The sequence below is a fragment of the Gobio gobio genome (assembly GCF_949357685.1).
Source record: "Gobio gobio genome assembly, chromosome: 16".
In the NCBI taxonomy this organism is placed as follows: Eukaryota; Metazoa; Chordata; class Actinopteri; order Cypriniformes; family Gobionidae; genus Gobio; species Gobio gobio.
Genome location: NC_137109.1, coordinates 23350605 through 23363639, shown reverse-complemented (window position 1 = coordinate 23363639; position 13035 = coordinate 23350605). Strand labels below are relative to the sequence as shown.

Genomic DNA, 13035 nt, shown 5'->3' with positions numbered 1-13035 from the left:
CATCTCCAGGCAATTTATGTGCCAGGAGGAATGACGGCCCTCCCATGGGCCCCTCGTAAAGCGGCCGTCCATGACCGCGCCCCAACCAGTGAGGGAGGCGTCTGTTGAAACGGATTTCCGGCAACAGGACGCTCCCAACACTGGCCCCTGGGACAGAAACCAAGGTTCTTTCCATATGGCTAGGGAACGAAGGCATACGCGCGTTACCCTGATCATACGGAACGGGTTCCCCCTGGGGGAAAACCCCTTGGTCTTCAGCCACCACTGTAGAGGTCTCATGTGCAGCAGGCCAAAAGGTATTACGTTGGACGCTGCTGCCATGTGACCCAGCACCCTCTGGAAGTGCTTGACAGTGATGCTGCGGCCTAGCCTTAATCCTAAATCCTTAATACTTCCTGTTCCATAACCCGAACCCGCTCTGGTTCCACTACAGTCCATGTCACTGTCACTCTCGAGGCTGGCCTCGGGTGTCAACCGAGCCTCGTCCCCAACCCCCTGAAGCGGCGGACCGGCAGGGAGCAGTTGGGGACAATTTTCGGTGTACGGACGCGCTAACTGCCCAGTCGCAAGGCCTCCCGGAGGCGGCTGGAGCAGTGAACGTCCGCGGGAAATCGATGTGGCCCGAAGCGTCTGTGATGGCGGGATTACCACATCAATTTCCCGAGAGCGCCGCGGCGGGGACAACCTCGGTTGTTCCCGCGCGGGGGGGACCGCTCTTTGAAGTCCAGCCGAAGCTAGGACTTCTTCCCAGCAGCCTTCCTAGCCTGAAGGACGTTTCTTAAATCGCCCATAGGCGCGGAAGCCTGCTGGTGCGAGCGCCGCCTCTGTTGCCAAGCTCCAGGAGGAGGGGCTCCAGAGGCGACGCTCTGCTTTTGCACCTGCCGGTGCGAGGAACTGGTGGACGGCTGAGGCTGCCCGCTGGAGGCAGCCTTCCCTTTGGAGCGACGAGGGAGGTATTGGCGGAAGGCCGCTGACTGCTTCCTTGCCTCCTGGAATCTGTCGATGACGGTATTAACAGCGTCGCCGAACAGTCCAGAAGGCGAGATCGGGGAGTCTAGGAGGAAGGTTTTATCCTTCTCCTTCATCCCCGATAAATTCAGCCACAAATGTCTCTCCACAGTCACCATGGATGCCATGGAGCGGCCCACAGCACGGGCCGTCTCCTTGGTGATGCGGAGAGACAAATCCGCAGCCTTCCGGAGCTCCAATATGTCCTCCGGAGAGGGACCCTCACCCTCATCTAACTCCTTCAGGAGGTCGGCCTGGTAGGCTTGCAAGATGGAAAGAGTATGCAAGGAACTACCAGCCCGCCCAGCCGCCATATAGGCTCTGCCCACCAAGGCTGAGGTTTCCCTGCAGGGCTTGGTGGGCAGTACCGGGGCTTTCAGCGACGATGCCGATTCGGGAGAAAGATAGCCCGCGAGAGCATCTTACACCTGCGGCATCGTCCCGTATCCAGCTTCACGCGCCCCCAGGACATTAGAATAGTCCAATACAGGGGGATTGGAAATGCGCGCCGAATACGGCTTTCTCCAAGACTTGCACAACTCATTGTGCAGGTCCGGGAAAAAAGGCAAGCCCCGGCGAGGTGTTTGAGCCCGGCGTGAAAGGAATCGGTCATCCAGCCTGCTTGGTGGCTGGATTTCCTCATTTTCCTGTGGCCAATCAATTCTTAATTTGGCCACCGCACGGGTCAAAACCTCGACCAGTTCCTCTTGAGCGGGTGGGTGAAGTGGCGACTCATATGGTGCTTCACCACCCACTTCGATGTCCACCTCATCTGGTTCCTCAGAACCAGAGAGAATGAACACCGGATTCTCCACCCCGGGGGAAGAAGCCACAGCGCGGGCTTCCACACGGGGAGGGAGAATCTCGGAATCGTCAGACGAAGTTTGGGAAGGTGCCTCAGCAGTCCCAAACCTGTCTGACAGATCCCGCTGTGAGCCCCAGGATCTGCGACGCCGAGCCGCCTCGGCGACTGCGGGTCCAGAACCAGAGGGCTCACGAGGCTGGCCGGCCTCATCAAACACGGCCAGCCGAGAACACAAGAGCCTGAGTGTGAGCCGCTCACAATGATCACAGGCGGCTCCCTCGAGAGCATGCTCAACACCCAGGCACTGTACACAAAGCGAGTGTGTGTCCGAGCCCGACATGTAACGGGGACACGGATGCACACACTGCTTAAAGTCTCTTGCTTTCTCAGTCGCCATTTCACACACACTTTTTCACTCTCACAACGTACAACAATAAATAGACAGACAGATTTCACAAAGAGCGCTATGCTGAAGAGCGATAACTGCCATTACTATGCCCGGGCTCCCCTTTATTTATCTTCCGGGTATGCCGTCATAGTTACGTCATGACGCAACACCAATCAGGATTGGCCTGATTTCATTCATACTTCAGACGCGCTGTTGCTTAGGGAGTGTCCCCAAATTCGTCGTTCCGATGCAGTGGGAGTTCCCTCGAAAGGGAACATTATAAAATAATAGAAAAATGCCATGCCATGGGACATTTAAGACTATTTAACTCATTTAAGACTGTGCTTACGAGGATACTCGGAAAAAAGGCATTTTGGCACACTTTTGAGTGATTTTGTCCATTCAAAAAGAGAACTCAGTGTGGCCGGCACGCTGTCCGAAGCAGCTTTCTGTGTGCATGTGTGTGTCTGTCACACTGACATGAGATTCACAGACAGCTCTCCAGTACAGATTTAAGTTTTTTTTGTGTCTTATCGCGCTTGAATCGTTTAATATCAGTTGAATGAGTGATAACATGATCATATACTGTACCATGTACTGTACGTTAACGCATTCATTTTGACATCCCTAATTTCTCTCGCAATTATATAGTCGGGTAATTATATTGTTTAGAATTAGCGGATATCAGGGAGTGCGGGGTATTGAATCAATATGTGGGGTATTAAAATCACTTTTGAATGCGTTCTCGCTTTTCAAATTTCGCAATCATGTGCACTCGGCCTATAGGGAGCGGCAGTACTGACCACACATTTTACAAGATGCTCAGAATCTATAGTGCACCAAATCCTCTGACATCATCCTGTCACCTTTTTTTTTAAAAGCATATTCAAAGCCCTACAAACAACTTTAAGAACAGAGGAAGCGCAGGGAGCTGGTAGTCTCTAACACGCCTACAACAATAAACATTGCCTTCTGCAGCTATACTTCAAAGCCAGTCCCAGGAGCAGCATTCCGATAATTCCCTGTAATGAATGAAGGACGCAGAGTGGAGGTCGTCATTAATGGGGCACTTTGGTTGTAGTCAGAGATCAGCTATGGTATGCGGCCGTAGCATTTGTGTGCATTCCCAGGCTCGAGCTCACAGTGAAGTTCTGGACGATTTTGTCGCATTATCTGATACCGGCTTTGTTACAAAGACCGTTTTCAGATGAAGTCTTTCCCACCGTGGGCTGAGAACCACGGGTCACGTCATGCTCGATATCTCTGAGAGGTGTCGAAATAGAGTTGGCTTTTGTTTGAAGATATAGTCATGCTTTTCAGTCGAAGAGAAAGAAGAAGATAGGAAAAAGTGGTGGGAGAGTTTGAGAAACGCAAATATAGTATAGCCATAGTTCACTAGTAAGGGCATGAGTAGTCATTGAACAGACTTTTTCCCCAAAGCAGCTTACAGAACATTTACAAAGGGATTTAACAGCACAAGGGTTATAGCTCATGGGTTTGAACTCTCCATTAACTCCATACTGTATATATTCAACCACTGTGCCACACCTCATCAGTATCATTTTAAGTGTTTCACTTTTATTCAGGGTGGTCGTTTGGATCACTGTATTCCTGAGTGACACTCATTTGTGCATGAATGTTGACTACCACCCGCCCTGGTCAGATTGAGTTAACTGATTGTCAATACTAACTCTGACCTCATTGACCCCTGTCAAATGAGTTCCAGACTCCAGGAGTGTCGTCAATCATCTACAGTTCAATAGCTCTCTGCAGACACAAGTAACAGATATGTAAAAAAAAACAGCATATACAGTTCTACTCATAAGTTTACATACGTACACCTTGCAGAATATGTAAGATGCATGCTTATACGTATATATATATATATATATATATATAGAGAGAGAGAGAGAGAGAGAGAGAGAGAGAGAGAGAGAGAGAGAGAGAGAGAGAGAGAGGGATCATAACAATGACAAGTTATTTTTTCGTGTCTTGAAAAGGCATAAAACATTTTTACATATAACCCACAAGACAAAATAACTGAATTTACACAAATTAACCAGTTCAAAAGTTTACTTTTTGCTTATTTTGTCTAAAGATCTTTTTTATATATATATATATATATATATATATATATATATATATATATATATATATATATATATATATATATATATATATATATATATATATATATATATATATATATATATATATATATATATATATATATATAGCACTGCCCTTCAGAAGCTACCTAAGACGTTATGTAAACTTATGAGCAGAACTGTAATACAAATTATGTGATCAGATGACTTAATGTTAATGTTACTTGTAAATTTGACACTATAATATTTACATAATAAAATATATAACGTTGTCATCTAACACTCACTAATGAATTAATCTTAATAATAATTTGGAACAATAATAATTTAATAACACTGTTGATGTAATCTTTAGCAAATCTTACATTTAATATATACTGTACAAGTTACTGTACAAATAATAATGCTGTGATGCCTAAATGTACTTGTAGCATTTAAAACATTTTATTTCTTATGAATTTACACAAAATGGTATGCAGTTTTAATATCTGCCATTTATTGTTATCGGCCATAACATGTAAATAATTATTATTTGTATCTTCATTGAAACTTTAATGGTAAAAATGTGTGGCAGTTGGGTGCATGATACATTTTGAGAACATTGAACACTTTAGTATGCACTCCCAGAAAGAAAGGTACAAAAGCTGTCACTGGGGCAGTACCTTTTCAAAAGGTACGGTTTTGTACCTAAAGGGGGCATATTGGTGTACCAAAAGTGTACCTTTTTAAAAGGTACCGCCCCAGTGAGAGCTTTTGTGCCCTTTTTTTCGGAGAGTGTGGGAACACATTCACTATTAACTATGACTTTTGCATCAATAACTCCTAATTTCCTGCGTATTCATAGTTAGCAAGGTAGTTGTTAAGTTTAGGTAGTATTAAGGGATGTAGAATAAGTTCATGCAGAATAAGGCTTTATTATGTGCTTTATAAGTACCAATAAATAGCCAATATCCTAGTAATATGCATGCTAATAAGCAACTAGTTAATAGTAAGAATTGAACCGAATATATATTATGTTGCATAGAAAATAGCACAAAATAAATATAACATTACTTTTCATAAAAAGTAGCAATGTGATGTTCAGTTCTATTTTATTGGCAATATTGTAATCCATTATTTTAAAATGTAATATTCCCCAACTCTGTGTGCAAATGTGTATTTTTGTGAAGCATGTTTTCCCCTGATGTTCTTACAGTGATGTCTATGATGTTAGACAGTGTTTGAGTGCTCATCAAATCACTGTCATGTGCACCGTCACACTCTGATGGATGAATGATAGGTACAGGTAGGCAACACTCATTTCTTCAGGTAGGGCTTTTTAGAGGGAAAAAAAGACTAACAAGGATTGAGGGAGAAGGATGGATTTGTACGTCAGCAGCGTGTTTCTTTCCCACCGACCTGCCTCTGCAACGCGTGGCAAGGTGACTCTTGATTTAATTGCTGAAATCATCCAGCCCTCTGTTTTTTAACGGGAAGGAGGGAAAAAAATGGGCAGGCAGCGTTCCAGGAATGAATTGATTTTCTCATATGCTTTTCTTACCTTAATGTCCTCTGTTTGAAAAAGGCTATGCATGCTTTGAGGGCAGGTTGAATCTATGTCTCTTATATTGTCCTTGCATCTCCACAGTTTTACAGTCTACAGCATGCTGGAATAAGTATCCGCCTTCAGCCAGCATCCTCCACCTTTTATAGACCGGCCATCTGGATAATATGGTCAATGGTTCCTCCAGCTAACGAGAGTCTATGTTGCACCTTATTAAACCAGACACAATATCTCCGTCTGCCTTTATGGCTTTGGCCATGCCCTCCTACTGTTCACCAGACATGCTGCACCAGTCATGTTAACCCAGAAGTGGGTGATGTCGTAGATTCTCTCGTCATATGCACTGCGAGTCCTTCGGCAAAAACTTGCCTGATGAGCTCTATATCAACATGACGTGCTTGTGTCAGCGGGGTATGTTTCCCATCAGAACAGATGCTGCATGAGCAGTGGATTCATTGGAAATGGCTTTCACACATTCATTCCATTGACAATTGTTATTCATAGCAGATTGAGAGGCCACATGTAGGGTACACAATAATTCATTACCTGAAACCGAAGTATAATTGAGAAAGCAATGCGTCCTGTGCGGTAAACCGGCATCAGATATGTGGACACTGATTTTTACCCCTTTGTGGGAGGCTCTCATCTGTGTGCTAATAAAAGCCTTTCTACTTCATGCTCCTGTACCCAGAATGTCACTCTGACTGTGCGTGGGTTTGAATTATGGCCGAGAGGGCGAGGTGCAGTCGCTGCCTGCTTTACAAGCTTCTGCGCCCAGCAGACTGGTTTCTGAAGATGGCATATCTCGGCTTTTGATGTGCACTGCTGGTGCTGAAACACACTACACACGATCAGTGCACAATGTGATCCCACCATAGCCAATCAAAAGTTTACCAGCTTTGGGGTCACTTTCTCAGGACACCCCTCCAAACTGAGACTGCACTTCTGTTCAGTTTGGACAAGAGACTAGACAATGTGAGACCAGATAAACTTAGACCATTTAAATTAAACAATATGAGACCAGATTAAATGAAAGAATATAGCCCCGTTTCCACCGAAATTACCCGGAACAATTTGTACCAGGAACTTTTTCATAGGAGCTTTTTTTCCCCCAGACCTGCTATCTGCGTTTCCACTGCTGTCTAAAGTACCGTGAAGATTAGGCAAAGTAGTCCAGAGACGTGGGACTGCGTGCGACTGTTCCTCCCAGTCAGCAACGGACAGTAATCCTTTTTGTGCGATACTGTCTGCAACAATAACAAGTTTGGAGGAGATGCAAGCAGCGCTGCTTTTACTAGTTATGTATTGGTTTACAAAAATGTAATTAACAAAACGGCGGAAAAAAGACGAGCACTGATACTAAAGCGTATTCTGAAAGCTCGTAAAGCTAGATTTCAAATAAGACCACGTATGTTATTATCAGCTATTATGGACATTGACCGTGCGATTGCTGAGACAATGCGCGCCATTGGACAGTAAGAGCAAGACTGATATTTACTGAACGCAGAACGAACCTCGCAAGACTTTTAAAAATGCCGGTTGAAATAAAATGCTGCGTGAGCTCAACCAATCAGCATGTTCAGCGCCCAAGTCCCACCCCCGAAAGTTCCTGAACTTTGAAAAAGTACTACCTCGTGAGCAGGGCCGTTAGGAGGGGGAAATATTTATTCATTTAGACCTTGGTTCCTGCGGTCGAAACACATCGAGTACCACCACAAAGTTCCTAGTTCCTGGGGAAAGTTCCTGCGGTGGAAACGCAGTTTATGAAACAAAATTAGACCAGATGAAATTGGAGAGTATGAGACCAGATTAAATGAAACAATATGATACTATATTAAATGAGAATTTAAAACCAGATTAAATGAGACGATATAAAACCAGATTAAATGAAACAATATGAAACCATATGAAATTAGACAATATAAAACCAGATGAAATAAACATTATATGGCACTATGAGACCAGATTAAATGAGACAATATGAGACTAGACTAAATGAAACAATATGAGATAATGAGACCAGATGAAATGAGACAAAATGAGATGAAATGAGACCATTTAAATGAAAAAATATGAGACCAGATTACATGAAAGAATATGAAACAAAATAAGACCAGATAAAATTGGAAAATATGAGACCAGATGAAATGAAACAATATGAGACCATATGAAATTAGACTACATAAAACCAGATTAAATAAACAATATAAGATAGTATGAAACAAAATGAAATGAAACAATATGAGACCAGATTAAATGAGACAATATAAAACCAGATTAAACAAACAATATAAATGTAATACAGTTCGTAGATATGGGAAGAAGGAGGCGGGAACCGGCGAACATTTAAAGACTTTAATTAATAAATAAACAAACTGAAAGTAAAAGTGTCAGCCTCTCACAGACAATATGAAATTTTCCATATGAAATTAGACAATTTAAGACCAGATTAAATAAACAATATAAGACACTGAGACAAAGATGAAATGAAACAATGGAACCAGGCGAAAGGAGACTAGATGAAATGAGACCTGTAGGAATGAGACAATATGGGACCAGACAAAATAAGACAATATGACACCAGATGAAATGAGACAAAATGAGACCTGACGAAATGAGACAAAATGAGACCTGACGAAATGAGACAATATGAGACAATGTGACCAAATGAAATGAGACAATATTAGACCAAACAAAATAAGACCATATGAGACCAGACGCTATGAGACAAGACAAAATGAGACAATATGAAACCAAACTAAATGAGACAATATGAGATGAGACTAAATGAAACAATAGGAGATTATGTGACCAAATTAAATGGAAACAAGACAATATAGAGGAAGATTATGAGACTGGAGGACAAGACAAAATATAATGAGAGAAAGTGAGATGAGATAAAATTATAAAAGGGTCGAAAAGTGAAAAAATGGGACAATATTAGTGGTGAAGATACAAAGTGAGATGAGAGAAGTGAGACAAGACGGGATGAGATGAAAACAAACCCAGTAGAGACAAGAAGATCAAGACCACACCTGATTTGTCACATACTGTATTTATGTTACGACTATAGACTATAGAGTATGAGATTCATATTTTGAAGCTCTGATCAAGCATCCTCCTGGCTGTACTGACGGTCAGTTCTGAGTCATTTGCTGTGTTAGCTATCGAGCGTGAATGAAATACGGCCATGCGGCTGCTGGTTAGCATCACCGACTCTGACAGATTAATAGTCTAGTGAAGGGAAGGAAGACCCATATCTGTTTCTTTCTCCTGTTCACTCCAGATGGGACACTGGCAGGACGAGATCTCTAAAGTGCCAATATGGCTCATGACTGAGATGATTAAAGGCCAATGTAATTAGAGCAGGGAAATTAAAACTGGGACTTTCATTACCCACCACTACCATGTCCCACCTCTCCAAACAATCACCAAACACGCAGATATTCACACATAGCACACGCTCGCATATGCACATTCAAGACAGCTATTCACTCTTGACTATACTCAGTGTTATCATTGTTAAAATTCTCTTGCACAAAATCACAATGACTTCCTCTAGAGATCAACTCCACATGTTCAGATAATACAGACAGTTATGGCTCTGAAATCTGATTGGATGAGTTATGTTTGAATTCTATATATAATGTGTCAAGTATTCGCAATATCACCTGCTGTTTGGCAGTACTTAAGAGTGGAATTTTCTATATTGTGATTATTATTATTAAGAAGTTACCTGTGAAGAAATAGCTTTTTGTTTTTGAAGGGCTTTTCACACTTCTATTATAGAAAAAACAGAAGGTTTACTGAGTATAAAACAATTATAGTCCATGGCACTTCAGGTAATATGAATGCTAAAAGCCATTCTTTTAAAGCATTTATCAAAAGATGTGCCTTGTGCAATAAACGACTGCTTAAACTCTAAAAAAAAATAAGGTGCTTTATGGTACTAAAAGTGGTTCTTGGCTCGTAATCATAGGGGCATCTTTTTAAGTGCTGTATTGCACCAATCTTGGTGCTTCAGTGGTTCTTCAGCGGTTCTTTGGCTGAGGGGCAATATAGCACCGCTGACTAAGGTGCTATATAGCATCACCACCAGAACATGTTAAGATATGGTGCTATATACAGTAGCACCAAAAGTAGTTCCCCTATGATTACGACCAAGAACCACTTTTAGTGCCATATAGCACCTTTTTTTATAGTGTACCATAAAATAATAACCATGAAAAAAAAAGTATTTCAGCTTAGTTTTCCTCGGGCTGTACACAAAAACAATCAGACCAGTGTGATTTATGAACAAATTACTATAATGAGCCGCTTCTTTTTAATGTAGTCTAATTCTTAAACAGATGAGCCAATACTTTTAATGAATTGTTCAAAAAGTCGAGTAAGTGGTTTGAATTAGGTTGACAAATCCTTCACTGTATTGACTTGATCAGAGTGGTTAATGAATCAACATCTGACTCTCTTAATTAACTAGTTATTTTTTGTGTCGAAATGTTTCATGTCCATATCAAAATTAAAGGAAGTTTTGTCAGCATCATGACAGACTGTAATGTGTCATTAAAAATACACATTTACTTCAGGCTTTTTGTTTTTGTAAAAATGTATACCCTATTAATGTGTGTACATGTATAATTTACAGTATATAATATAATTGTTGTTGAAGCTGATGTTGCCATTTTATAAAAAAATCAATAAGCCACAAGGGGCTGTGTGTTTCAGTGATTTCACTATGATTAATAGTTGTTGTAACGCATTCATAGTTTTATTCTCAAGGGTTTCTTTAAAGTCTTAATATATTTGGATAAAAAAAAAAACAGACATAAAATACAAACGTTTTACATTTTTTGCATATAAAGGTTATAATATTCACAGTGATAGTTAATGCATCTGTGGTGGGTGGATCCCATACAGTCTCCCATCAGCAGTTATGGAGACAGATGCATGTCTTTTAGAAAGGAGGGATGGAGTGAAAGAATCACCAGAGATGCTTCGTTCTTCTTTATTACCCATCTCTAAAGACGCAAAGCCACAGTGTCTGTCGTGGGTCAGATGTCACAGCAGCCCTGTTTGCCGAACAAATGACTTAAGAAAAGCGCTTAGATGCCTTGTTCTTTATTCAAGCCTCTTTCAAATCCATTTATTTTAAGAATGCAGAGAGGGAGGGGTAAATAGGTTGAAGGAGGGGCAGATAGCAAAGTCTGCAAATTAAAGTAAAAGGAAAAGAGAAGCAAAAAGGAAGAAGTGCCCCTCGCGTCTGCTCGTCCAGCTCCATGACCCCAGCTGATTTACGAACCCCTTCCTTTAATGAAATTGTTTCTTTGACAGAGCCGGTAAAAGCTTGTAATGGATTGGCTGCTCTAATGTAATGAAATTACTCCCATTCTGACTTTAAAAAGAAGAAGAAGAAGAAGAAGAGGGGGGTAGACGAGCGGGCTGGGGGGAGAAAATGCAATTAATATTTACAGAGAACTGACAGACGGGGTGGGCTGTGCACTATAGCCAGCCTCCCGTTCTCTCTCTTACCTCTCTTTGCCCCCACACTCTCAGCAGTGTGGCGAGAGAGAGAGGACGAGATAGGAGGAGGTTATAGCCAGACAGGCCACTTTTAGCCAGCTGGTCCTTTATCCCGACTGCGGTGAGGAGAGCAGAGTAGATATGAGATGCCCGTGTGTGTGTGTTAGTGTGTCTACCTCCCTCCCGCAGCCCCCACCTCTCCTCCTCCTCCCTCCCCTCCCCTCAGCCCCCACCCGCTCGTCTGCAGACCTGCCGCTGACTTCTGTCTCTCATCTGCAGGCAACTGGACAGCAACCACATCAGCTGCATCGAAGATGGAGCCTTCCGAGCCCTGCGCGATTTGGAGATACTGTGAGTCCCCCTCCCGCCTCCTCTGCGGGGTTCTCTTCTCTCTCCTCACCTCTGCTGTCCCTTCCTCTAACTCTGTCTGTGTGTTTCTTGATTGTTTTTGAAGGACAAACTGTGTTGCATTGTGGACCTGTGGCGCATAGTCTGTTGTCACCCCCCGTCCGGTCCGACACCGCGGCGTCTAGCATGCAATCGTCCGTGCGACAGCTAAAGTTGCACGTTTGTCATTATGCTGCATCGTTGCCGCTCGAAAAAGTGTTCTGACTTTCTGTATGCACCTTACCTTACCTTAAAACCACCGCAGTGCCATGTGTTTTCTGTCTAGAATGTCTGTAGAATTGCATTTCCTACTTTAAACTGGGTGTTAGACTCACTTTGACGCTGAGATCTCTCTTCTGTTGCCTGCTGGGAAGTCCCAGTCACCTTCATCACTCACGTCCTTAATCTCAGAGAAGGTTTAGTCAGAGTTCATAGCATATGCTTTGAAAGAACAGGAGAGAATTGATGTGTTTGTGAGTGAGTTTATTGTTAATCCTTGGGTATCCCCTGGATTGTCCCAGAGAGGATGTGAGGCAGGAAGCGGGACATACGAGGGGGGTCTAACCGCCGCATCTCCATCAAGCCAATTGGCAGGGCACTAAGTGCCAACCTCATCCTCCAAATGAGCGCCGCTCACTGGGGACCCGGAGCCAAGCCACCCCCTCCATTAATTCTTGGCTCCAGAGGACACGGCGGTTACATCATTGTTAGGCAGGTTTTCCGGCAGTGTTAGCAAGGGGTGTACAGGTGGTGAAGGGAGAATCAAAGAAGGAAAAAGAGGAGCCTCTTTTATTTCTTGTCCTGTGTCCTCTTCTCATGACCAGAGCAGAAAATGACCTTATAAAACAGGAGCTCGGGAGCAGGAAAGTGTGAGTAAGTCGGGAATCAATTTTCATTAATAATACAGAACCTCCCTAGATTCTGCCTAGACCTTTGGGACCCCGGCAAGCCAAGGAAAGCAGTGGTACATGAATACACATCACTTTCCTGCTGATTGAGCCATCTCTCCACCCCTCTGGAGAGGCTGCAACACACAAATGACACTGTATCATGGCTAAAAAAAAAACATGCACAGTAATCAAGCTCAACCTTACACCTTACATCCATGTTCTCCAGTAGCAGATTCAACGTTCAGCTAACTGACCATTACGGCTATGCTATTGGGCCAGTTTGTAAGAAACTGACACCTCTGGGTAATTGATGGCAAAATTAAGGGATGGCTTGTGCTTTAGGTGCAGCGATTTAGCCGCAAGTGATAATGCTTGAGTCTCAATGT

The 13035-nt window shown here is 42.9% G+C and overlaps 1 protein-coding gene across 1 annotated transcript in view; it reads left to right on the top strand.

Annotated features, from left to right (window-relative positions):
* LOC307140009 (uncharacterized protein) overlaps positions 1–11863 on the top strand; it is a gene marked incomplete at its 3' end in the record, with an annotated part of 124737 nt that extends 112874 nt beyond the window's left edge. The window contains exons 6-7 of the mRNA XM_079839251.1: positions 11652–11723; positions 11827–11863. Of these exons, the coding sequence (XP_079695377.1) occupies positions 11652–11723; positions 11827–11863 (109 nt within the window). The remainder of the gene's footprint in view (positions 1–11651; positions 11724–11826) is intronic.
* Between the last annotated feature and the right edge of the window lie 1172 nt (positions 11864–13035).